The 24,065-nt window shown below is 44.1% G+C and overlaps 7 protein-coding genes across 7 annotated transcripts; 4 read left to right on the forward strand and 3 right to left on the reverse strand.

Moving 5' to 3' along the window:
• The first annotated feature begins 186 nt into the window (after positions 1-186).
• F5B22DRAFT_586345 (S-adenosyl-L-methionine-dependent methyltransferase) lies at positions 187-2,011 on the forward strand. The gene is made up of 3 exons (XM_047973545.1): positions 187-491; positions 559-828; positions 901-2,011. Exons 1-3 carry the CDS (start codon positions 306-308, stop codon positions 1,963-1,965), a joined length of 1,521 nt encoding a protein of 506 aa, XP_047835899.1. The 5' UTR covers positions 187-305; the 3' UTR covers positions 1,966-2,011.
• F5B22DRAFT_586349 (lung seven transmembrane receptor-domain-containing protein) lies at positions 2,012-4,694 on the reverse strand. The gene is made up of 8 exons (XM_047973546.1): positions 4,361-4,694; positions 4,272-4,305; positions 4,052-4,218; positions 3,677-3,999; positions 3,580-3,620; positions 3,452-3,526; positions 3,150-3,392; positions 2,012-3,100 (listed from the first exon to the last, which is right to left on the reverse strand). The coding sequence occupies exons 1-8, from the start codon at positions 4,433-4,435 to the stop codon at positions 2,436-2,438; spliced, it is 1,623 nt and encodes a 540-aa protein (XP_047835900.1). The 5' UTR covers positions 4,436-4,694; the 3' UTR covers positions 2,012-2,435.
• A 533-nt stretch (positions 4,695-5,227) lies between these two features.
• On the forward strand, positions 5,228-7,510 carry F5B22DRAFT_164526 (uncharacterized protein). The gene is made up of 2 exons (XM_047969267.1): positions 5,228-7,251; positions 7,298-7,510. Exon 1 carries the CDS (start codon positions 5,376-5,378, stop codon positions 7,098-7,100), a length of 1,725 nt encoding a protein of 574 aa, XP_047835901.1. The 5' UTR covers positions 5,228-5,375; the 3' UTR covers positions 7,101-7,251; positions 7,298-7,510.
• A 1,581-nt stretch (positions 7,511-9,091) lies between these two features.
• On the reverse strand, positions 9,092-10,510 carry F5B22DRAFT_164682 (bucentaur or craniofacial development-domain-containing protein). The gene has a single exon (XM_047969269.1). The coding sequence runs from the start codon at positions 10,357-10,359 to the stop codon at positions 9,346-9,348; it is 1,014 nt and encodes a 337-aa protein (XP_047835902.1). The 5' UTR covers positions 10,360-10,510; the 3' UTR covers positions 9,092-9,345.
• A 693-nt stretch (positions 10,511-11,203) lies between these two features.
• Positions 11,204-15,718, forward strand: F5B22DRAFT_633006 (Wd tetratricopeptide repeat domain-containing protein; the record flags this gene model as incomplete). The annotated part of the gene is made up of 5 exons (XM_047976775.1): positions 11,204-11,275; positions 11,343-11,421; positions 11,575-11,692; positions 13,151-13,154; positions 14,069-15,718. 5 exons carry the CDS (start codon positions 11,204-11,206, stop codon positions 15,716-15,718), a joined length of 1,923 nt encoding a protein of 640 aa, XP_047835903.1.
• A 4,194-nt stretch (positions 15,719-19,912) lies between these two features.
• F5B22DRAFT_586364 (nucleic acid-binding protein) lies at positions 19,913-21,160 on the forward strand. The gene is made up of 3 exons (XM_047973547.1): positions 19,913-20,408; positions 20,601-20,689; positions 20,780-21,160. The coding sequence occupies exons 1-3, from the start codon at positions 20,128-20,130 to the stop codon at positions 20,818-20,820; spliced, it is 411 nt and encodes a 136-aa protein (XP_047835904.1). The 5' UTR covers positions 19,913-20,127; the 3' UTR covers positions 20,821-21,160.
• On the reverse strand, positions 20,971-23,233 carry F5B22DRAFT_164726 (uncharacterized protein). Its single transcript, XM_047969270.1, has 4 exons — positions 22,709-23,233; positions 22,537-22,612; positions 22,343-22,485; positions 20,971-22,290 (listed from the first exon to the last, which is right to left on the reverse strand). Exons 1-4 carry the CDS (start codon positions 22,993-22,995, stop codon positions 21,261-21,263), a joined length of 1,536 nt encoding a protein of 511 aa, XP_047835905.1. The 5' UTR covers positions 22,996-23,233; the 3' UTR covers positions 20,971-21,260.
• Positions 23,234-24,065: the final 832 nt, after the last annotated feature.

A 24,065-nucleotide genomic window follows, 5' to 3' on the forward strand; every position in this document is an offset into this window, starting at 1 on the left:
TGATCGCTAAGATAAATGCAATACCGCCACCAAATATTGGTGAGACTTGTATGTAGAATGAAGTGCTAAGGTATAACGTTCGAGGTTGGTCGCAGTAATCGGAGAATAATCGGGTTAAAGTGCCATGGACCTATTTCTGAAGCTCTCTCAATGCGGTAACAAGCTCCAAGCTCAGAGCTTCCTCATGGTACATGTACATATGCCAGCTCCTGATCATACCTTAACTTCGCGGCATTCCGCATAATCAAACATCGACATTTTTCTTTTTGGTCTCTTACGATGAGCACATAAGAATATTAACTAATATGAGGTCGGCCATTGTGTGCACAGCTCGCGCTGGGCTTGGATACGCATCGCGGAGACCTGCGTCCCTTGCGCCAAAGTTTATCTACCACAGCTCAAGGACCTTGTCCGCAACACCCTCAAGAAGAGAAGAAGAGGGTAGAAAATGGTCAACGCCTCTGGCAAAGCAACTTGCTGAAGCTATCAATGTATGCCACTCCTTGATCGAGCCCTATGATAGTGCATGAGAGAGACAAAGGCTGAAAACAATTTCAGATTACTGGCCCAATACCACTTGCAAGTTATATGCGTATGTGTCTTACAGCCGATGTTGGTGGATACTACACCGGTGCAATTGAAGCTGGTCGTGACCAGTTTGGGCCAAAGGGCGATTTTATCACGTCACCCGAGATATCCCAAGTCTTTGGCGAGCTCATCGGAATCTGGTTTGTGGCGGAATGGATGTCTCAGGGTCGCCCACGGTCTGGCGTAGAGCTAATCGAAGTCGGTCCCGGCCGAGGCACGTTGATGGATGATATTCTGCGGGTGAATCCTTACCTCAGCTAATAATGTTGTTTTTGGATTCTATGTCTCAAGCTATACTAACACATACAACAGACTATTCGAAATTTCAAAGACATGGCATCGGCTATCGATGCTGTGTATATGGTTGAGGCAAGCAAAGAGCTTCGCGTGGCGCAGAAGAACCTCCTCTGTGGTGAGGACGCCGCAATGCGCGAATCGAAGGAAGGCTGGCATAGCACATGCAAATACTCGGACCTACCGATCGTCTGGTCGGACTCGATCAAGGCCGTGCCGCACAACTCGAGCAAAACCCCCTTCATAGTAGCGCACGAATTTTTCGACGCTCTCCCCATTCACGCTTTCCAGGTTGTCGAGGTTCCCCCAACACAGCAGCCCGTCACATCAAGCGGCAGCTCGCCTTCAGCCTCAACCACCACATTGTTTCCAACGCGGCAATGGCGGGAGATGGTGGTTTCACCCACGCCCGAAGGCACAACTCATGCTGATCTCGGCACGCCAAAATCCTTGCAACACGAACGAGTCCCAGAATTCCAGCTCACACTCAGTCCTTCAAAAACACGACACGCATCCTACCTCCCAGAATCATCTCCGCGGTACCGCGCTTTGCGATCCATACCCGATGCTCTTATCGAAGTATGCCCGGATGCGTCCCTCTATGCCTCGGACTTCGCGACACGGATCGGTGGGTCAGAAGCGAAACCAAAACCACGCCCATCTGGCGCCGCACTGATCTTAGACTACGGCCCAGCAGACACGATACCTATGAACTCACTACGCGGGATCCGGCACCACGCACGCGTGAGTCCCTTTGCGGACCCAGGGCTCGTGGACCTCAGCGCAGATGTTGATTTCTTGGCGCTCGTCGAGACCGTGACCCGCGCAAGTGAGGGTGTGGAGTGCCACGGACCCATTGACCAGGCACATTTCCTCGAGAGTATGGGGATCGCGCAGCGCGCCGAGATGTTGACGAAGAAGGTCGTGGATATTAACAAAAAGAGCGAGATCGAAAGGGCATGGAAGAGGCTCGTAGATCGTGGCCCTGGTGGCATGGGCAAGGTATACAAAGCCCTCGCCATCCTTCCAGAAAACGGTGGCAGGAGGCGCCCTGTTGGCTTCGGTGGTGATGTAAGTACGTAACCTAGCAATGATAAGCCAATCGTGCGGTACGATGCCCGTGTATCATTATACTATTACATTTTAGGAATATATGATCACAATGGCACAGTATTCTGCACCTACAAGACTTAAAAAGAATGAGAGGGAGACAAGCTGAAAAAAAATGCATGTTTCCCAATCATGAAAATAAGAGTACCATATCCACCGATAATGCCCCCGGCCTCTTCAACTTCAGCAGCCAATTCGTTTTATGCGATATACAAGTTTCTCGTATAACCACCTTGGGTAAGCTCAGACTTGTTGTTAGACTTAGGTGAGCGACAAATACATTTAAGACCATGTTACCTCGGAAGCAATCGTGATTGATAATCAATGCCTTCAACGCCACGTAGAGTCGCTCTATATTAATACAGTGATGAAACACGCACTGACCTAAGTGTGCATTTCGGTAGTGCCCTCCTCATCCATCTTTTGCCTTCGACCACACTCTCCTATTTGTTCTTTCCTACAAGATTTGATCCTTCTCCACCATCCTCATCATCACTGAACTTGTCACCATCCTCACCAACGGCGAATATGGTCTCGCCGTCGAATGAATCTCGTGGCGACTCTGGCTTCGCCGGGGTTCTACTTATGCCCTGCGAAGCAGTGCTGACACCATTTGCCGGTGCCGGTGCCGGTTGCGATTTCGAAGTCTTCATTCCCACTTGCGCTTCCTCGTCATCATCTGAATCATCTGGGGCCCCCACATCAGCGAACTCGAAGCCGCCATCCTCATCTTGAGCAATTTCATCACTCATTGCGAAGCGGCGGTTGTTTGCGGTTGGGCGCCACACATAAGCAACCCAAGCAACATCAGCGAAGTAGACGAGATTCAGCCAACCATCAAGGACAAACCACCGAGACTTCCAGTGAAAAGGAACATAATCAGGGTCAGAAGCTGATGCGAAGGAGAAAGAGTTGAAGAAGAAGAAACCGAAGATGACCAGGATGCTGATCAGGATGCACCACCAGAGCTTTCTGTACATTGCCTCTTTGGCATTCTGCTTGCGTTCACGCAAGTCCTTGAGCGTGAAGTTGAGGGAGTTCAGTGTCCATACATAGAAGGCAGTCAAAGTGCCAGCAAGGGGGAGTACAATAAGAAGTACGAATGGTCCTAGGGATATTTTAGTAGATTCATTTCAGAGGGAAAAGATTAAACATACCAGCAGCTTCGGGCGAAACCAAAAGACTAGTGATTGCATATACTAGTCCGAAAACGAAGTGCGCAATAGCTAGCCATCGGACATATATCATTGTCTTGCCCAAAGACGGCTTGACGACGCCGTAGCCCATGCAAACGATGAGCAGTAGGAAAAATGAGAATGAATTGCGGAACGCATTCAGTACGGCGACCAGGACTAGGAGAACCTTGGACCCAACGCTAGAGCCGGTCCTATTGAGGAAGTCTATAATCACAATGAGCAACTACAAAGTATCCTTGGCGCGTGAGTTGACTTAAGCTTACCATAGAAGCCCCAAGTTAAAAGCATCTCAATAACGAGGAAAACAAGGATAGCTGTGATGTAATTCTGTACAGGTACTATAATGTTGATTAGTCTATTAAGCTCGCAACGAAAATGAAGGCTTGCTTACAAATATCGTATCTATGTTGGTAATACAAGAACCCCCAGAAGCTAATCACAATCAGTACAAGTCTAAGACTGCATTTGAGGGAGGCAATTGCACATACACGGCAACCACAGCATAGAGGATTGTTATGCCTCCATAAAATGGCAGTTTTGGTATCTGACTTGCTGGAAGCTCGCCATAAGCCTCACGAAATTCGACAACACCCTTAAATTCTTTGATGCTGTACCCATACGCCGCGACGCAGTAATAGCCAGTCTTCTTGATAGGGTAGTTAATGGGAGCAGACGATTTGAGATGGACAGCTTGTGTCAAGATTAGATTTCCCGATTTTTCGGTCGCGTTCGGAGCTACGATCCATTCACCCAAGTGGGACTTATCGCAGAGGTCTGCTTTGACGTTGTCTTCATCGCAAATTCGCTCCTTCTAAAGTGGCCATTAGCACGCCCCCAGGGTAGTCTATATTTATAGCGCATACAGTAAAGGCTTCAGGGTTGGGAAAAGCTCCAATCAAATCTTGGTCCTTCCATTCGAAGATGATCAAGCTCACGATAGGGTCCTCGTCGGCTTTTATGGTATCGTTCGGGAACACGGTGAGGATGAAAGGGTCAACCGGGCCGCCCCAGGCTGCTTTATTGTACATGCCTACGCGAAAGTTGAGCGCAAGTTGAGGGAGACGGATAGAACAGGAGATATACCAGCGCATTGTTGCCAATTCTCATCGGATTGGTCCTGCATCACAGCGTATAAGTCAGGGAGATACCATAGTAACTGGGACGTAACCTACTATTTGAACCTCCAAGGCCTGAGCTGCCCATGAGGACAATCCCAGCACCGTGATTACCGATGACCAAATCTTCATGATGGGCGTTGTACTGGCGATGAGGCTTCGGCGCGCAAGGCAGCCTTGTCAGGCAGCACGGTTCAGTGTGCCGCGTGTATCAGGTATAACTTCAATCCGAGACAAAGGATATATAATGGGATGATTTCTTCTTCGGGGCAGCTTTCGCTACGTGCTACGTTGACGATGCTCCAAATCGCGCGATGTGGGTGATGTTAGAAGGATAAAGTTAATTACCTCCAGTTAGGTAGGACTTGAGATCTCAACTGCAGGTAGTAGGTAATTAATTTCAGAAACAGCATTACGTTGTCAACTCTCTATATACCTAGCTAAGTAGTAGTAGGTACTTAGCTACATACAGTTGTAAGTATGTAGGTAGGTACCTACCTACCTACCTTATGTGTGTAAGGTATGTACCTAACCGTACAGCAGAGTCAGGGGTATGCCCCTAAATAGAAGTTACTGCAGGGCCCATGCTAGGCTAGCGAGGATCCAAAATTCAAAGTTACTTAGTAGCTTACACGGTATCCTCACTACATACATAAGTACATGTACCTTTCTAGGTACATATGTAGGTACCTAGTGAACGAGAGTAATGTGACCATAGCCAAATAGGTAGGTAAGTGGTTTGTTGAATGCTCGACTACTAATGAGTGTTGTAGCCAGCTAGAAATGAAGGTGTACTGTAGGTGGTAATCTGGTAAGGTTGGGTGGCCTAGGGCCCAAGCCAAGCCCGCTATTCTTATATGCCCTTGTTCGGTTGCGCCCCGAACAATACCTCGAAGTAGGTAGGTACCTACCTAGAGTAGGTAACCTAGTTCAAGAACTGTCTATCCATACGTCAGTAGCACATCGATGCGCTTCAAGTCGGTGTCTTCGTTGCGACCATATACATATAACACATTCTTGTGCGCTTGACGGCCCAACTGTCTCTCATCTATTTCGAGCCGATCTGCTCAGGATGGGTAAAGGCACAGACAAGCTCTACATCACACATTCCGAGTGGGCTTCCTCAGACGCCTTCTCGGCGAACACTGGTTCTCGATCCAAAGCAGCCGGCGCTCCTTTTCGACGACTACCTTTTAACTTCTGCGCGGCAAGTCTCCAGCCTTTCAAGAACCCCGTTTGTACACCCGACGGTACCATTTTCGACACCGAGGTCATTTCAAAATGGTTGGAAAAGCGCAAGACAAATCCTGTCGACGGAAAACCTCTCGCTGTTCGCGACCTCCTCAAGCTAAACTTCTCGCGCAACGCCGATGTTGATAGCAAAGCTGCAGATGGTAAAGGAAGTGATGGTAAAGGAGATTTTATAGATCCTGTCACCTTCAAGGTTTTCACAGACAACACACACATCGTTGCTATCCGGCATGGAACTTACGCCAACGTCTTCGCTTTTGACACGGTCGAAAGAATGAACATCAAGGCCAAAATGTGGAGAGATTTGCTGGACGATACCGAGTTTGGTCGCTCAGATATAATCACACTTCAAGATCCCCAGAATGCCGCCAGTAGAGATTTGAGCCAGTTCAAATACATCAAGGACGGCGAGGACGCGTTGTTAACCAGTCAGCAAGAAGAAGAGCGGAAAGAGGGAAATGTCAACATTGGCGCTCTAGGCAGTGTTGGCGACAAAGTGTTGAGAGCAAAAGAAGCAGTCGAAAAAGCAAGACGAGACCGTGAGGCAGGCCATGATATCAATCGTTCCTCAACCGCCATAGTAAAGACTGGTACAAGTAGTGCTCCGAAGCCAAGCATGATACAAGATAGAAAAGCAGCTTACAATGCTGCGGTATATACCACTGGGCGAGCGGCGGCAAGCTTTACGAGCACAGGGCTAACACCCGAAACGAGTGGCGAACGAGCCATACTAACGGACGAAGAATACATGTTGAAGCCTAAGCGTGTGAAAATTCGCGGATACGCACGAATTGAGACGAACTTGGGTGACCTGAACATCGAGCTATTTACTGAGTATGCACCAAAAGCTGTATGGAACTTTACTCGGCTCGCCCAGAAGGGTTATTACAAGGGTGTCGCCTTTCACCGGAATATTAAGAATTTCATGATTCAAGGTGGTGACCCTTCAGGGACTGGACGGGGCGGGAGCAGCATATGGGGCAAAAACTTCCAGGATGAATTCGACGGGCCCAACACTCACGATGCCCGTGGTATTTTGAGCATGGCCAACAAAGGCAAAAACACCAACTCTAGTCAGTTTTTCATCACATACCGACCGGTCAAACATCTCGATAGAAAACATACTATATTCGGCAAGGTTGTTGGCGGTATGGATGTTCTTAGCAAGATGGAAACAGTCGAAACAGATGGCTCGGACCGGCCATTGAACAAAATATTCATGAAGGAGGTCGTGGTCTACTTAGACCCCTTTGACGAGTTTCAAAAACAAAAGGCTGAGCGCGACAAAGTTGCTGAGGCCAAAGCAGAAATTGCAAGAACAGGTGGCACCGACGATGATAAGATGACATGGACCGGGAAACGCGTAAGAGCAGATGGTACAGTGGATCAAGATAGTGGTAGTGTAGGTGTAGGCAAGTACCTTAGGGCAGCGCAATTACACCAACGTGTAGACGACGAGATCATAGAAGAAGATCTCGATACCTGGGACGAACCGGTCAAAAAGAAGACGAAAACAGGCGGGTTCGGTAATTTCGATAATTGGTAGTCAGGATGAGCTCGGAATCTCCCTGGAAACTCAAAACCCCCTATTTAGTTCAAAATAGACACGACAACTAGTCGGCATCAGTCAGGAGAGCCACTCTTTCCAAATCGCTTTTTACTCTGTAGATCCTACTACTGTCCCACAGTGGTGAGTAGTAAGTGATCAACTCACGAGACAATGCCACGCTGATACAGACATAGGAAATGCATTACTATTCCACTACTGAACAGATCAGAATGCTCGCATTCTTGGATACGCGGTATACAGCTGAAAAACGCTCCGGGTCACTAGAACATATCCCGGGCTACTCTCTAAGTCCCTGCTTAAAAATATCTGTTCCTAGCATCATATATGCTTATTTACCTGCCATAGCTGGGATCTCAGCTCAGGTTCTAGCGCTAACCAAGTCATTCACCAGATGGATGCTCTATGTACCTACTCCAAGCTGCGCTCAATATGCATCTCTGTCTGTAGGTCCTCTAACGCGCCGACGAGGCTCTTTTGTATGCACAGGGTCCGAGGCTGAAACAGTGGACTAGTCTAATCAAGACGACTTATCTCTGCTGTGTTGGGTGTGCTCATTCAACTCTATACACCAATCAGTCTGAATATAGAAGTAAGGTTGAACGGACAATTGGTCGATAATTCTATTATAATCGATTCCTTAATATACCGAGGTGTTTAAATGGGTATAATAGTACCTAGTAATTCAAATGCCTATCCTAACCACCATCCGGCCTTAATCCAGCCCTCATTCCGTTGGATACAGGTCGTTAAATGCTAAAACTTCTACCAATGAGACTTATCGACAATGGGAATAATGAGAAAGGTCACATATCTTCCTGTCTCCATTGTAGCATGCCCTGGTTATGCTCGTCTGGAGGGAATGAGCACTTTCTAGGGAATAAAGTTGCTGTTCTGTTCGCCGAGTCTCCGTTAGTCGATGATTTAGGAGGGCGTGGAGCCAGTATAGTTCCAGAAGTCTGAATTAACAAAATATATCTATATGATGTTAATGCTCATTCGACGTGTTTCGTGGCCTCTTCCTAGTACATCGTACAGCCAAGAGAAAGTTTCGAAGTTGAAGGTACGCTTTATCTAGTGCTGGGTTCACATAACGATGATTGTCCTAACACTGGTCAATAGATAATAGCATAAGACAAAGGTAGTCTCCCTGCTGGAAGTCTCCTGCAATTATCATAGAACGGATTTTAGTGACTACGCATAGCCTTGATGGTCTCGAGATCAATCAGCCTCCGTTTCTTGCTTGTGCTATGACTTCAAGATTCCTCCCATCTAGCGATAATATTCTCCTCTAGGTTTGAGTTAGGGTATTTAGTCACATAAATCAATTTTCTAATTAATAAATTGATCAGGGGGTGCTAGAAATATAAATGTCAAATAGATACTTCAACTTTGCCTCGGTCGACAGTGTATTATAGCCTGTCTAGGCTCACTCAAGCTTTGCGTTCAATTTGGGACGGATGGCGGCATTTGGACGTGATTGAATTTATTTGGACTATTGCCTAGGCTTACTAGTCTGTGTGAATTACTATCAGGTCGTAGGATTGTCAATTGAAGACTTGCTTTCTGATGGCAATCTAGGGAAAGCTGCCAGGGAATAGAATAGCATCTGCCAAAAGCTAAGCTGAAATAGCACGAAAGCGGCTAATTCAAGGCCCCTCGGTCTAAGCAATGGCATGTCTTCGGATGAAGATCTATACGAACGCAAACCGTGCATATGACGCTTACTAGAGACGCGATTCTGCGCAGTTTCCAACTCTTCGAAGTGGTAAAAGAACGGATGCCCTTGCTTTCACCCTGCTATTAGTTTTTTCGAAAGACCTGATAGTGAAAATACTTCCTATAATGCAGACCATAACGTGCCATACGCGGCTAACTCAAAGGCTCCATCGCCATCGTTTATCAAACAAGTAGGGAGTGGTTGCTGACAAAATCGTTCAACCGCAAATGCTCGGCTAGAAATTTGCTCAGCAGCAAACGCTACCCACACAGCAGGATAGTACCTATGTATGGCAATACGGCTACTTGTGCTAAATTGCCCCATCCAACGACTGCCTGATGTATAGTGGCTAGCTGATGCCGAGCTCGAAGAGTACCTCAAGAGACATACCTTGGGACTGTGTATGAACACTCCCCGAGGATATCCTCAAATTGTGCTGATTGGCCAAGAGCCCAAAGATAGCTGGGGTGTGGTCAAGCAGCAGCCAAGTCTCCTACAAGCCTTTCATCCGCGGCCAGCTATTCTTGCTCGTTTTGCCTCTTCCTCTTTTTTGGCCTCAACGCGTTGCAAGAAATCTTGCCGATTTACGTATGATTCCTTTGACTTCCCTGCAAGTTCTAGTTCGTCTTTGATGCCCTCTTTGTCAACAAAGCCAGCCCAGTCCATGCGGCTCTTCTCAACGACATTGAGCTTCTTGGCTTTGGCCTGTTGTTCGCGGAGCTCTAGCCGTATATTCATACCCAGTTTCAAGTCAGCACGCTGAGAGAATGCTTCGATAGCAGGCTCAAAGGTTGACCGGAAGGCTTTCCGTGGGTTCCGCTTCAGTTGCTCGTTTTCATCTTCGGCTCCGGCGAGCTTCGGGTCTTGAGATGCTAGGTAGAGTTTGGCTTCAGCCGAGTCACGAGCAACTAATTTCTCCTCTGTGTGAACCTTTCCAGCAAAGTTGTATGTGCGCCTAATCTTGACCATTTCCAATGGGTCGATACCGTTGGAATTCCTCAAGGTGGTCGTAGCAGTAGCTGCATCATCACTCGCGTCTCCCTGACCAAGCTGTTGGTTGTCGTCCAATATCGTTGCATTCCTCTGCGGTATCAGCGGAACGGCAGTCATCTGCGCCCAAAGATCATCTACATCTATAGTAACTGGTCCCGTCACCGCAAGTGATTTTCGGTCCGCTTTCTCTAGGGCACGTTGCCTTCTTGTTTTAATGAGGCCCCCTTCACCTGCATCGTCTTCTTCGGTACCCCCTCTAGCTTGCTTGACTTTCTTCTGTCGCTTCTGGCCTTTCCGTATTATGGTTTCATCGCCGGAATTTTCGAGATCACCCTCAACGGTATCGGCATCGACTTGCTTTCTTTTTGGTATTGCGCCTACCGGTCGGTCGGCTGTTGCTTCGGATTCTGATTCCAATTCTGATTCCGAGCCAGACGCAGACTCTGCGGCCGCACCAGCAGGCGCAAAGTCGGAGTCTTCTTCGGAGGCATAACCATCTTCGTCAATGATCGGTTCTAGCGCCATAATGACTACATTGAATCTCTGCGAACCGTTGATCGACTCGTCAATGCTAATGCGATGTTGTAAAGACTGCGGAAAAGCACCCGCAATTACTAGTAGGTGGTTGGTCCCGCTAATGTGATGCCTACCTAGGTAGCGTACAAGGTACCTACCTAGGTAGATAAATTTAGGTGCTAGGATAGTACCTCTCTAGTACCTAGACTACTGGTGTCTTTAGCGGACGCTTGAGCCTGTTTCCAGTGATGTTACACGGCACCACTTCTTAGGTAGAGAAATCCCGCGCCTGACTTGGTAATTTCGATTTGGAAAGCTCCCTACTTGGTAGGTATATGGCACTTAGGTAGGTAGAGCTTTAGTAAGTAAGTACCTACTCCGTGGTATTATCCATTAATCCAAGACTGCTGTTGTGTGGCTAACTGGAAGGGTCACTCACGCCTTGGTATAAATGCTATGCATACTGAGAAGGCATTAATAGTATAAGAACTGATTGAGCACGACTACCCAGAGTCTGCCAGAGACAAGTAAACACGTCACCTTCAAATTATGCTTTTGAAACAAACAGAATCTGAACAGAAGTTATGATGTACGATACATCCGTTCTGAATTATGTAGTAAACTTCATTCCACCAAGGTAGGTGCACACAAGCATTGACGTCACTAATGAGATCATTGCGGTGGTACATACATGTACATAGGCGCTCTGGTAAACGGACTGAGTTCAGATATATAATGCTCTGGCGAGAGAGAAGACGAGTTTGTCACTTCTAATTCATTCAGCTCTACTAAATACTATCCAATCAAAAATAATTCGCTGGGTGTATATCTGTTACGCACAACATCGTTAAAAATGTCCTCCAACGATAACAACCAGCCCTCCCTCATTGGCGGCCATGCTGAATACGTTAAAGGAGCAGCAGAGGTATTGTCACTATCCACGCTATGTAGCTCATAAGGGGGGGTTTAATATTAACTAACATGCTGAATAGGCAACTATTGGGAATGTCACAGGTTCAGAGGCATGGAAGGCCTCTGGGGAGCAAGCGAAAGCCCACGCTGTTGACACTAGTATGTAACCCCCGGAGTCATTTTCTACTTACTCCTACTTACTCCCGGAGGTCATAATTGCCTAAGTATTAGGGGCACAAGTGTGTCACGGGAGTATGCGGAACTCCCAAGAAATTTACCTGAAAGAGTAATTACTGACGCCAGCGGTTGTAGTGAAGTCCGCTGGCGAGAGAAGAGACCCTTCGCAAGGGTTTGGTGTTGCTGAGCAGAAACTAGGCCAGGTTACTGGATGTGAAGGCATGGCGAACGAGGGTGCTGCTAGCAAAAAGCAGTAAACGAGGAGGTGTTGAAATTGGGGTTATTGTATAACAATGTACGATATCATGTACAGCTCGACCTGATAAATGCTTTAATCTAATCAAGCGTTGCAATTGTCGTTTCACTCTGAAGACTACCTCCTGAGGTACCTTGCCTTAGGTATCCAAGCGCTTTTCCAAGGTTTTGGTGCGAAAACTTGTTATGGGCGTTGACTGATTGTAGGTATTACTAATTACTACCGACTCTGCAAAGATCCCTTGGTAGGTAGTTATAATAGCTGTCTTTCGATTATCTTTTGTGTCTAATTCTATGATGATGGCATATGCGTCTTGACTGCCAAGAGTGACGAATTGTAACATAGGATGTACCTAGGTATGCATGCTAGGTAGTAATATGACATGTTGATGGATATGACAGTCTACTTGCTTACACATACTTAAGTAGACATCGTGACTGCCCTGGCCAATTACTTGCTTCCTAACACCGGCAGGGGACAGTGACCAGTCAAACCACCACAGGCGACTGGCCGGCCGATCAACTCCGAAATTGGCGCTTGTGTTCCCATAGAACTCCACATAACCTGAAGTCCGGCGCCTCTAGATTGATGCGACTAAGGTCCTCCCAGGGCTAGTCTGCTATCGAACTTTTCACATTTCCGTTCACATTTCGGATCAGAAATCGGGTTCCCCAAGGCCAGAACAGGCGAGAGGCTCAAGGGCGGCAGATCAAGGGACCATACACTACCACGCACTACCACCCCCCCCCAGCAGACCCCCAGGCACCCTCGGCACCCTCCAAGGATCCTGCAAAGCGTCCAGAGCCCAGCGTGAGCCAGTGTTTCCGGCCGGTGGCGAGCTAGCCGGCGAGAGCCAATAGCGCAGTGGGAAAGCAGATCAACTCGCTGCCTAGTGCACATGGCTTCACCAGCTCGACCAGGTCCCAGAAAGGCCTGTACGCCACCGCCAACCAACTAGGTGAGCCGCTTGGTGCGTCTTCTTCCCTGAATCAGCCCATATTGCCGCTATCAGCGCAGCACTGCACCTAGGGTCTGCTAGGGTCTGTTAGGGCGTGCTAGGGTCCTGACTCTTGCAGGCTAAAATCAAGGGTCCATACCAATCTTGTCTCACGCGTGAACTGCGACGATACACAGACGCACGCATGCGGGGAGGCGAAAGAGAGAGAGGAGGGGGAGGGGAAACAGGCTTGACAGGGGCCCAATTCGCACCCAATTTGCATTTTGTCCTTGTACGCTAGGGTTAGTTCTACTCGGTCTTACTTGGGTGCCGGGAATCCCTCGAGCCACCCCCAATGACATGTTGATGACATTAACATTAAGTCAGGGAAAAAAACTTGGAATAGCAGCATTAGCTGTCCAGCCCATGGCAATCCGAGACCCCATCGTGTGTGTATAACCCACCGGGCTGGGGGCCTACGCCTGGTATCGATCTGCTTAGCACGTTTACTAAAACAGGCGGGTAGGCTGGGTTCATCATTGCCAAACGAGGCTCTCGTCGACATTTCCGTTGTGTCTTTGCTCCCATAGTCAAGGGAACAATGGGAACTAGGTAGCACTCTCAGCCCTCCAAGCCCTCGGCCATTCTTTACAGTACCGATATCTTGTTACCTATTACCGGCCTCGCCCCTCAACCATTATCAATGAACTACATGTAGGTACACCACATTACTTGGACTGTCTCCACCAGCTATGAATGTTGGGTTGACGGACTGTACCGTACGTGTACGCTACAGTAGGAGTTATGCAGAGCACCTACATCGCTCCCCCTCCTCGTCTCAGCCTCCGCCGCTGCCAGATACACGAGGGCTTTTCTGCCATTCGTGCTCTATCTTGCCCCTCAGTGGCACGACCCGGCACCGGGATGGATTCTCTCAGCCAACGCAAACCAACCACCTACAATTATCCTACCTACCTACTGCCACCCACCTTTACAGTACTGCTTGCCACTACAACATCCTGTACCGACACCCTCGTATCATCGCCTTCCCCTTTTTTGGCCCCGGAGTGCCAGCTGCCACACATGTGTAGTCACTTGTGTTGCGCATCATGAACCGAATCTTCTGTGAACGACACTGACATCTGTGTTTGACTAGCGCCTCGGTGGCTTTCTTCCCCATCCCGCCATTGCCTTATCTTATCTATCCCTTTAGTTTCCCGTCCCCTTCCTACAGGGCGTGAGGATCTGTTGTCGAGAAGAGGCACATTGCTCATCCAACGCCTGTGTATGCCGATAGGGCTGCCTTTGCGGCTCCCTCTGGTTAGAGAATCGCTCCCACTTCGCTGCTGCGCGCATGCGCGTGTGTGAGTTTGGTGCTCGGTTAGTTGGTAACTGATTCTTGACGCTCGCTGTGACCGACCATGGACGAGTCGGAGGAGGAGATTGATACTCGAATAGAGTATCTCCTGCAACAGCGTCAGTCGTTAACTCAAGAGTTACACGCTAGTCCATATGATTTAATCCTCTTCCTGAAGCGTGCGCTAGTTTATTCCGACCTCGGCTATCCTGATCTGGCTTCTGGGGACGCCTACCGGGCCCTCCTGCTCACTGACGAGATTCGCAATGATGGCTTTGAGTTTCACCAGAGAGCCTCTCAATGCTTGGCCAAGTATGCGAACGACACAATCATCGATGTGCTTGACCATGGGGCCTTATCGGAAGACAGGCTTCGTCTCGCCAATTCTGCGTCCGGGACCGATCCTATTGCCCTCGCATCACTGTTGTCTATCCGCTGCTACCAGGTTTTGGCACTCAGCCTACTCTTGTGCGGCTGCCTGAAAAGTGCATACGGCTTCTGCGAACGTGGTCTCAGCGTGTCTCCCGACAACCAAGAGCTAAGAAACACAATGCAATATATTCAAACGGTTGGCGAACGGAGAACGCGCAGTCAGATTACTGGCCCCAGCGACCTTCCAGACTGGGGGATGGTGCGTCGAGAAGTCTATCCATGGAATGACTTCGAACCTGATCGGTTCTCAGACGAGTCTTTAGCGTTTCTGAATGCAGAGTTGGCTGGGATGGCTCCCAAGTGCTGTGTAAAGGTCGCCCAATTACCCATCCTCCTTGGAAGTGCTAGTGACACGGATGATTATGAGATCATACCTACCTGCAACCAGCTTGGGGTTTTTGCGAAGGACGACATTGCACCGGGAGAGGATGTGTTGGCTGAGTATTCCCTCATAACTGCCAACAACCGTTTGAAAGACTCGGTTTGTGATGCCTGTAGCGATGAGCTTCCACCTTTAGGCACGGACTCTCAAGCTGTCAATTGCCCGGACTGTTATGATACTGTCTTTTGTAATCAGTATTGCCTTGAGCAAGCGCAAAGATCCTATCACCCGGCCGTATGCGACAAGGATGTCGACTCGATTGCCAAAGATCCCGAGGCGAAAGAAGCCGACGAAACTCTCTATCTTCTACTCCTTGCGCGCGTCCTTGCAATGGCGGCTCACCAGGACATCCACCCGCTCGACGTCAGCCAAGTCAAATACATATGGGGGGATTTTGTTGATACGAAGGCCAACGAAATTAACCTCTCGCCCAACGCTGGCCCACCACCCGAATGGACTCTCCCATTCTCTTTCAAGTATAACATCGAAACCCCGTTGCACATACTCGAAAAGATGGACATCAATATTTACGAGACTTTGGCCTGCCATGATGTATGGGTCTTCAACACCCTATACAGCAAATTTCGAGGTACGGCATCGGCTCGGAAGAATCCGAGAGATGGCCGGCCAGATGTGGCGGCAGTACATCCCTTTTGGTGTCTTGCCAACCATGACTGCGATCCGAACGTGACATGGGAATGGAGCGGGCGGATGGTTCTCAGAGCAAGAGATACGCGCATCTTGGGCAATCTCCCGGGGGGCATCAGGAAGGGCGAAGAAATTTTAAACCATTATTGTGATATCAATCTCCCAGTTCAACAACGTAGGGAGTGGGCTAGCGGCAGCCTCGGCGGATGGTGTATGTGCAAGCGGTGCCGTGATGAAGCGGCTGCCGACACCCATTCCAAGGGGTGACGACCCGACTTGATGATCTTTCATCCTCGTCTACTTTAACTTTACCCCCATCTTCTACACTCAGACAGTTTAACGACACGGGATCTGACTGAGGGGTTCTTGACTACGTGTCACTCCCAACAAGTGAAGAGGTGGATGGAAAAGGGTTGGAGCATGGGAATTTCGATTCCCTCGGGGGTTGGAGATAAGCATGTCACCTAGCCAAGCCGCTGGGTGGCCATTGCGACAGACATGGACATGGTATAGTGGAGAAGTTGATGCCCGCCGACGTCATCCACAGGAAGGTCACCATCGCACCTATGATCATTCCACAACATCTACGAACACTATCATAGACGATAGAGGCACCTGGACCTTCGTATGGATGGTGCATGAGCGAGCGATTTCCTTACGCACACGATCATCTTTCTTCCCATTCTCCTTGGGCAATTGAGAAGCCAGATTCGAAAAAGAAAAAAACAAACAAACAAACAGGAAATAAGCCAATGTTTTTGTCTTACTAGAGATGAATCAATCGATAAAAAATACAAAAATCGTTGAACATCATAGAAACCAAACGCAGGGGAGAAATAGGAGATCTGAGTATTGACATGTACACGGCCCACGCTGACCAGATATTCTCTGGCCATAGCAGAGGAAACAATTGAACTTTGTGTCGAATCGCTAGGGAGCACCCATTCGAACAGAACAACAGAGCTTCTATACCATTCAAGGGAGGTGATCTCTGCTTCTAGATGTTACTATTGGATTGTTGAGGGCCCGATTCCATTTGTGGTATCACGAATGAGCGCACGAAGCTGGAGGTCAAAGTACTCAATCTGATTGACAACGTTGGTGCATATACCCACCTCAATGAATATTTAACGTACCTAGTTAATTTTATGCTGATTATTCATTCTGAGGCGCTAATAGACTCCGAACTAACCCAGTCCGGTAGTGCGAGGTTACATAGAATTTTTCACACACATTCTGATACAACACGCCTGCGCCTAATCTAATTGGTTACCAAGCTGAGTAATTTACTCCACTGTCGCGTCCTGCCCATCTCTTCTCGACACAGTTTCTCGCGCATCACCTTTTATTACTCGTACGCCACGCTAAACCTACTATAGCAATTGTTGGGTCTCTATCTGCAACCCCCCTATTTTCCCATATAAATTAGGTTAATTATAAATATACCCTTAATAGTAATTATAAAAATAGTTATTTTTTATAGTATTATTTAAAAAGTATACCTTTTAAAAAATAGTTAAGTTAATTAATTTTTTAAATTTAAAACTTTTATAATAAATAAATTATTATTATATTTATTAATAAAAATGTTCCCTTTTAAAAGTACTTTATAATTTATTTTTTAACCTTTTTTAAAAAAGTAATTTATTTATTAATTTTAATATAAAATTACCCCTTTTACTACTTATTTAATTAACCTTTAAAGTTAAAGATAATGCTTATTAAATATATATAATTTTTATTATTTTTAAAAACTTTAAACTAGTTATTATAAAACTATTATAATACTTTTTAATAATAATATTTTATTTTTTAATATTAAAGAAAATTATATTTATAATTTTAAGTTCTTTTTTTTTAAAAGCTTTAAAGGTTATAATATTATTATTTAATAGTTAAATTTTATAATATTAATAATAAAAGTAATACTATTAGCTTTATTTATTTATTTAAATTTATATTACCTTTTTTAACTATTATTTCCTATTAAAAAGGAATCCAGCTATTTATAATAAGCATTTAAAATAAGTTAAAAATATTAAAAGTATATATAAAGTATAAAATAATTAAAATTAAATTATTTTAAAGTAATTTATATAGTTTTTAAAGCTATTATTTATTTTAAAAGTTATTAATTAATAATAAAGGGTTAAGTTATATAAAATTAATTAATAATTATTAATAAAATTTAAAGTTCTTTATTTTAAAGCTTTATTTAAGCTTTAATTAAACTTTATAAAAATTATTACTTTAATTAAAAGATAATAATTATTAAAAGAAGTTATAATAATAAAGAATATTCCATTACTTTATAAAGTTATTAATATATTTAAATAGTAATTTATTAATTTAATAAGCTTTAAAAGCTATTTAATATTATTTATAAGTTTTTTTAAAAGTATATTATAAAACTTTTATCTTTAAAGCTTAATTATTAAATATTAATACTTTATTTATAATTAATTTATAATATATTTAATATTTTTATAATTATTTATATTTAACCTTTTTTATTATAATTAAAAATAATATTACTTTATATAATTAAAGGCTATTAATTTAAGGATTATAAAGGTAGGTTTTTAATTTAATATATAAACTTTTAACTTTTAAAGTTATTAATATATTATAGTTTTTATATTTAATTATATAATAATAAACTTATTATTAATATATTTATTAATAAATAAAAAAATAAATAATAATTTTTAATTAATTAAAAAACTTATTATAAAGGTTATCTTAATAATAAAGAGCTTTATTTTTAATTTTATAATAAGCTATATAATTAAAAAGGTTAAAAGCTTTATAGTATTAATAGCATTAATGTTTTATAATAACTTTATTTATTATTAATAGTAGTAAAGGTAATAAAGCTTTAAACTTTTTATTACTTATATAGTTAAACTTTTATTATTAAGTTAGCTTTATAAGTTATTTAATATTTAAAGGTTTAAAGCTTTAAGGTATAGTTCCTTTTTAACGTTATTTAATATTAATTTTAATATTAATTATAATATATTAAATATTAAGCTATAGTTATACTTTTAATTAAATTGCTTTAATTATATTATAAATACCTTTAGCTTTATTTATAATAATAATTAAAGGTATTAAAATATTAAGTTTAAGGTATAACTTTTTAACTTTATTAAATGCTTAAATATATAAAGGTTTAAAGTTATTATTTAATATTATAAAGGTTATATTAAAGGTTATATTTAATATAATTATATTAATAACTTTAAAAAATAGCTTATTAAAGGTATTAACCTTATATATAATATTTAATAAAATAACCTTTAAGAATGCTTTTTAAATTAAAAAACATTACTTTAATAATTAAATAAAATTATATATATAATTATTTTAAATTTTTAATTAATATTATACTTTTATTTTTTATAGGGTATAAAGGATTATAATGCTATTTATATAAATACTTCGTTTTTTATATTAAAGTTTATTAATAATATTTTTTAAATCCTATTTAATAATTATATTAAAAAGATTTAAAGCTATTATTAATTTATATATTTTTTAAAGGGGGATAAAATTATTAAAACTAATTTTAATAATTTTATAAATCTTTTTTATTATTTATTTTTAATAATAAAGAATTATAAATAAAAATAAAAGGTAATTATAATAAGGATAATTAATAATAAAGGTTTAATTATTTTAATATTTATAAAGCTTTATTATACTTTTAAATTAATAATTAACTTTAATATTTAAAGTTTTCCTTTATATAATAATAGATTTATAATTAATAATAATAATAATATATTTTATTATATATTATATATATTAGTTATTAATTTTATTAAAAGTATTATATTTTATAATTATAAAGCTTTTATAAAGTATATATATTTATTAAGCTTTAAAGCTTATAGTAAAGGTAAGAAATTAACTATTAAAAGGTAGTATTAAAGGTATAATATTAAAAATTAATAATTTAATAGTTTAATTTAAAAAAAAGTATAATTAATATAGAATTAATAAATAAAGTTAAAAATTATATACTTTTAATAAATATTATAAAGTATATAATATTATTAATAGTTTAAAATATAATAAAGGTAATAAATAAAAGTTAAAGATAATAGGTAAAAGTTAAAGGTAATTAATTAAAAGTTAAATAGCAATAATTATTTAAATTAAATAGGGCCTATAAATATTTAACCAATTAAATAACTTAAATTTAAAAATAATAGGTTATATATTATTATTAACCGCTATTTCTAATATATATTACTATAACTTTTAATAGATGTTATTTTTTTAATAGTTATTATGGGTCCTATTAAGAGATATAAGGGTTATACTTCGAAAAGGGCTAAATTAAGTGTGCTAAGGACCGTTGTGGGGGTATCAGTACGTACTGCCCCAGCAATTGCTATGGTAGGTTTAGCGTGGCGCGCGAGTATTAAAAGGTGATGCGCGAGAAACTGTGTCGATCTCTTCTGGCTTTGGCGATGCGTTCGAGGAGATAGTACGGTAGTTCAAGTACCTAAGTACGTGCCCATTTTCATCAGCTACTGAACCGAATAACAAAATTGACCAATTACCCCAGCCTCTGATCGCATTCTGTTGCTGGTAACGACCCTGCGACTAAAAATCTACCTCTGTACTCGTATCAACTTACGGAAACCTCCCCATCTCCTAGCAAGATGTCTTTTCTAGCTCGTCGCCTCGCTACCAACGCGACCCCTCGTCTCACGACCCGCGCATTCAGCGCCTCGGCGCGCCGTGATATCGCCAAGATTACTCTCGTCGGCAATCTAGCCGCAACACCCGAGATCAAGGCTACGAGCACGGGCAAGGAGATTATCGAGTACGCCGTCGCGAGCAACGATGGACCCCGCGAGAACAGACACACTTCGTGGTTCCGTGTTGCGACCTTTGCTGAGGAAGGGCCGCGCAGAGACTATTTGACTAGCTTGCCTAAAGGGTACGGCCTCCTTTTTCTTCTTTGCTTCCTTTTCTCCTCTATGCGTAGGGGCCCGACATCGCTTTGAGCCAAGAAGCAAACTAGAAACGGACATGCCTCGCTTCTCTAGTCTTGTCATCTCTGCTGGGGCAGCCAACGCCCACTTGTACTTGATTGCAAAGAAGAATGTTGATTAACACACTGGGTCATTAGCTCAACCGTATTCGTTGAAGGTGAGGCCGTCATGAACACGTACACCGACGCCGAGGGCAAGACAAGATCATCCCTGAGCATCTACCAGAGTAAGCTACCTGCTCCTGACCCTTTGTGCTATCGTTTTGTCGATGAGTGTGCATACAGTTCTTTCAGAAATGCTTACAAATCGATAATAGAGAACCTAGAGGTTCTCCGCCGTGGTTCTCCCTCCGAGTAAAGGCCCCGATTCTGTAGGATACTAGCGGCTTGTAAGGCAGCTACCACTTTAATGCCGATGGTCGAAGCGAGGAGAGAATGAACGGATCACGATGGACATGGATCACTACATAGACTTTTTACCGCACTCCACTCGATCATAATTTCTTCTGTACTCTATGTTCCATGATCTTGGCGGAAGGCAAATATGCCATCTGATTTCTCTTCCTTTCTATGGCTCTGTTAGAGAAGAAATAGGGGCTAGTGGGCTTTGCTGTATAATACTGAACGGGTGTGTATATACCCCACAGATTCGATAGCACGAGACCAATACAGGATGTCTCAATTGGCAATGGATCTATAACTTATTCAACGCCTAATGCTACCATGACTATGCAACGACTATTGGTATCTGGGATGGACACAGTTTGGTCCCAACTACGTAAACCTCGGACACAAATCTCATACCAGCGTACAGCTATCCATACACCCGAATCCTGCGGCCACCCCGCCTTCTTCGCTCTGATCACCCTTGGTCCGCAACAGGTATCCTACCTGCTCGTTATGCGAGATAGTCTTCGCCTTCTGATCCCATAAACACGTCCCGTAGATACCGAGCTCGCATATCACACCGCCCTGCTCCAGCTCGCCGTTCCGAAGAATCATGTTGCGCACGGGTGGCGGTGTGATCAGCTCCATAAGGATGTACGACGGCCAGTGGGCCTCGGGCACGCTTTCTAGGAACGGCGGGATCGCGCCACGGTAGATATTGTTGCCGCCCCCTTCACGCTGCGGCTTCAGCACGTAGCCCTTGCAGAGCTCCGGGTCCATGGCGATTGCGCGTGCCTTCATACCCGCCTCGCTTGTGTCGAGTGGGTAAATGTTTGTGAACGTGCTCGCCAGAGCGGATACAGAGGATGAAGAACTCGAGGACAGATACTGGCCTATTATGGACGGGTTTGAGGGCGTCGTGGGTGAGGCGAGGACTTGTTGCACTTTCTTCGTCCCCGCGATCTGCGTCAATATCGATGGGCATTTGATCGCCGCCGATCGCTCCAGATGGTACCGTCCTTCCCAGGCGCGGGCGTCGGGATAGTCGCCCGGCCCGTACCCTGAGCGCATGTATATCACGGCTACCTCGAAAGTACGCGTTGGGAGGTGCGGTGGTGTGTACAGGAGTTGCCGGCCTGCGCCGTTTGCGATATAGGTGTGCTCTTCGATCTGTGAGAATGGTAACCGGAACACGGGGATTATGGGGTTAGTTGAGGATTGAAGTGAGTACTCGAGATGCTTCTGGTCAAAGATGTTACGCTCTCCTTCTTGGATTAGGAAGATGACACATTTGCTGTGACCCGTGGTTGAGGCACCATAGGATATAAATGCCTCCTTGATTCCGGAGGCCAGTCCAGCTGCACTAGTGTTAGGGGGTAAGGTTAAGGTATCTCTTGGAATTGCCCTTTCGATTAAGGGATATTCTGTTAATGAGAGGTATCTGAACCTTTTAGTACAACTTAATTGAGGACAAGGAGGTATGGGGTGCTGACATGTGAAGCTGGGAGGTCTGAGATGAGAGACCTCCAAAGGACGAGGCGATGGTGTTGAACTCGACCTGTTTGATCTGTGGTCCTGAGCCACTTGCGTCCTGGTGCACCATGTAATCTGACCTAAATAGGCCTAAGCTTTTGTGCTGTTATACAGTCAATACGATGTTGACGATAACACGGGTGAACACACGTACTTGAACATATCCCTCGTCCTTTACCCGTAAGTGGACTTTCCACAAGTCCGTAATGAACTCATCGCTGTCCCCTATTCTGCAACGGATTAGCCCCAAGATCCAGTGAATTCTTGATTTGCCATGAGCGCTTCCCACTATGCCGCCTCAGCATTCATGGTTCTGGTGAACGTACTCTTTCACCATCCGAGCCAGGAATTCCTCGTCCTGACTGATAGAGGCATAAAGCTCATTGTACACCTTTTGCACAGCGATGCCCTGCTCAAAGCAGATCTTAGGAAAGGGGCTAGGGAAGAGTGTCACTGGTACCGCGGTGGCCAAAATTCCCCTAGGATCGGCTTCGGCGGCTACGAGAGCAGGGGGTGGTCGGACAGTGAGGCCGTGGGCAAGCGCCCAGTCCTTGATCACCTCTGTCAGCCTGGCCTCTTCACTGGCCGTAATTTCGGGTGGATAGTCCGCCATGGCCAAACAATACCCTTAATCCGATGCTTTGTGGTGGGCTTGCGGCTTATAGAAGGTCTGGCTGGTAGAGAAGTGAGTCAATAAAACGCCTTATACTGATGCCTTATTGCCTTACCAAAGATTAGCAAAGCTGGAGATAGTAAATATTCCTTATACGTATAGTTATAGAGTTACGGCCTGATAGAACCAGTAATTTTTGGAATGCTTGGTTCTCAGTATTGGAAGATGCTATAGAAGATTTTAGAACGTCACCTTCTGGCAATTTGGCCAATCTGATTATTAATGCTATGATACTGCTAGACTGTACTGTAATATTGGCTACCAGTTTAGTAGCGCATATTCAATCCGGTCTAGTGTGCTAACATGATAGTCTGAATGTAGATAGTAGTTGCTATCTTTGCGTTAAGTTGTGGCACACCCTGAAATATGGCGAGGCATAGACAGTAAGGTATCTGATTCAATTCCCTGGTATATCCAATGATGTCCGGGTGGCTCCGAGACAACTCGCCTAGGTATTCAACCAGGCCAGCTGCTGTGGTTGAACCTACTACCTACCTATTTACCTACCTATTTAGGGGAAGATTTATCTACAAGTATGCTGTTCAAACTGATAAGCCGCGAAGAACAGAGCAACGAGAAACGGCCTGCTTGGGTTACTACCTCGTGCCTCACATATCTAGTCGCATATGTATATCATCCATGGATGATATACCTACTTACATTAGGTACCAACTGGAAGTGCGCTACTCGAACTTATGGTCTATTAAATATGAGGTAAGTAACCGAGCATTTAGGTAGGTAGGAGCTGGGAGGAGACTGTGCGTTCTGAGCAGATACGGTACTAGGTACCTACCGGTAGCTTACTTACCCCTCCCCCCACTTTCCTTCTAAAACTTACCTAGGTAGCCCCCGCAGACCGGATATCACGTGGACTTCTGTACCGTTCGCGTCGCGACTGCTGTAGGAGTTCACATTACCTACTTGGGAATTGCGCGCGCGTCCTTCTACCACGTATCTATTGGAAAATCTCAATGCTACACTGCTGCAAAGCTGCAACAGTAATATCGACA

Source organism: Xylaria bambusicola (assembly GCF_022495145.1).
Source record: "Xylaria bambusicola strain CBS 139988 unplaced genomic scaffold F5B22scaffold_2, whole genome shotgun sequence".
Lineage (NCBI taxonomy): Eukaryota > Fungi > Ascomycota > Sordariomycetes > Xylariales > Xylariaceae > Xylaria > Xylaria bambusicola.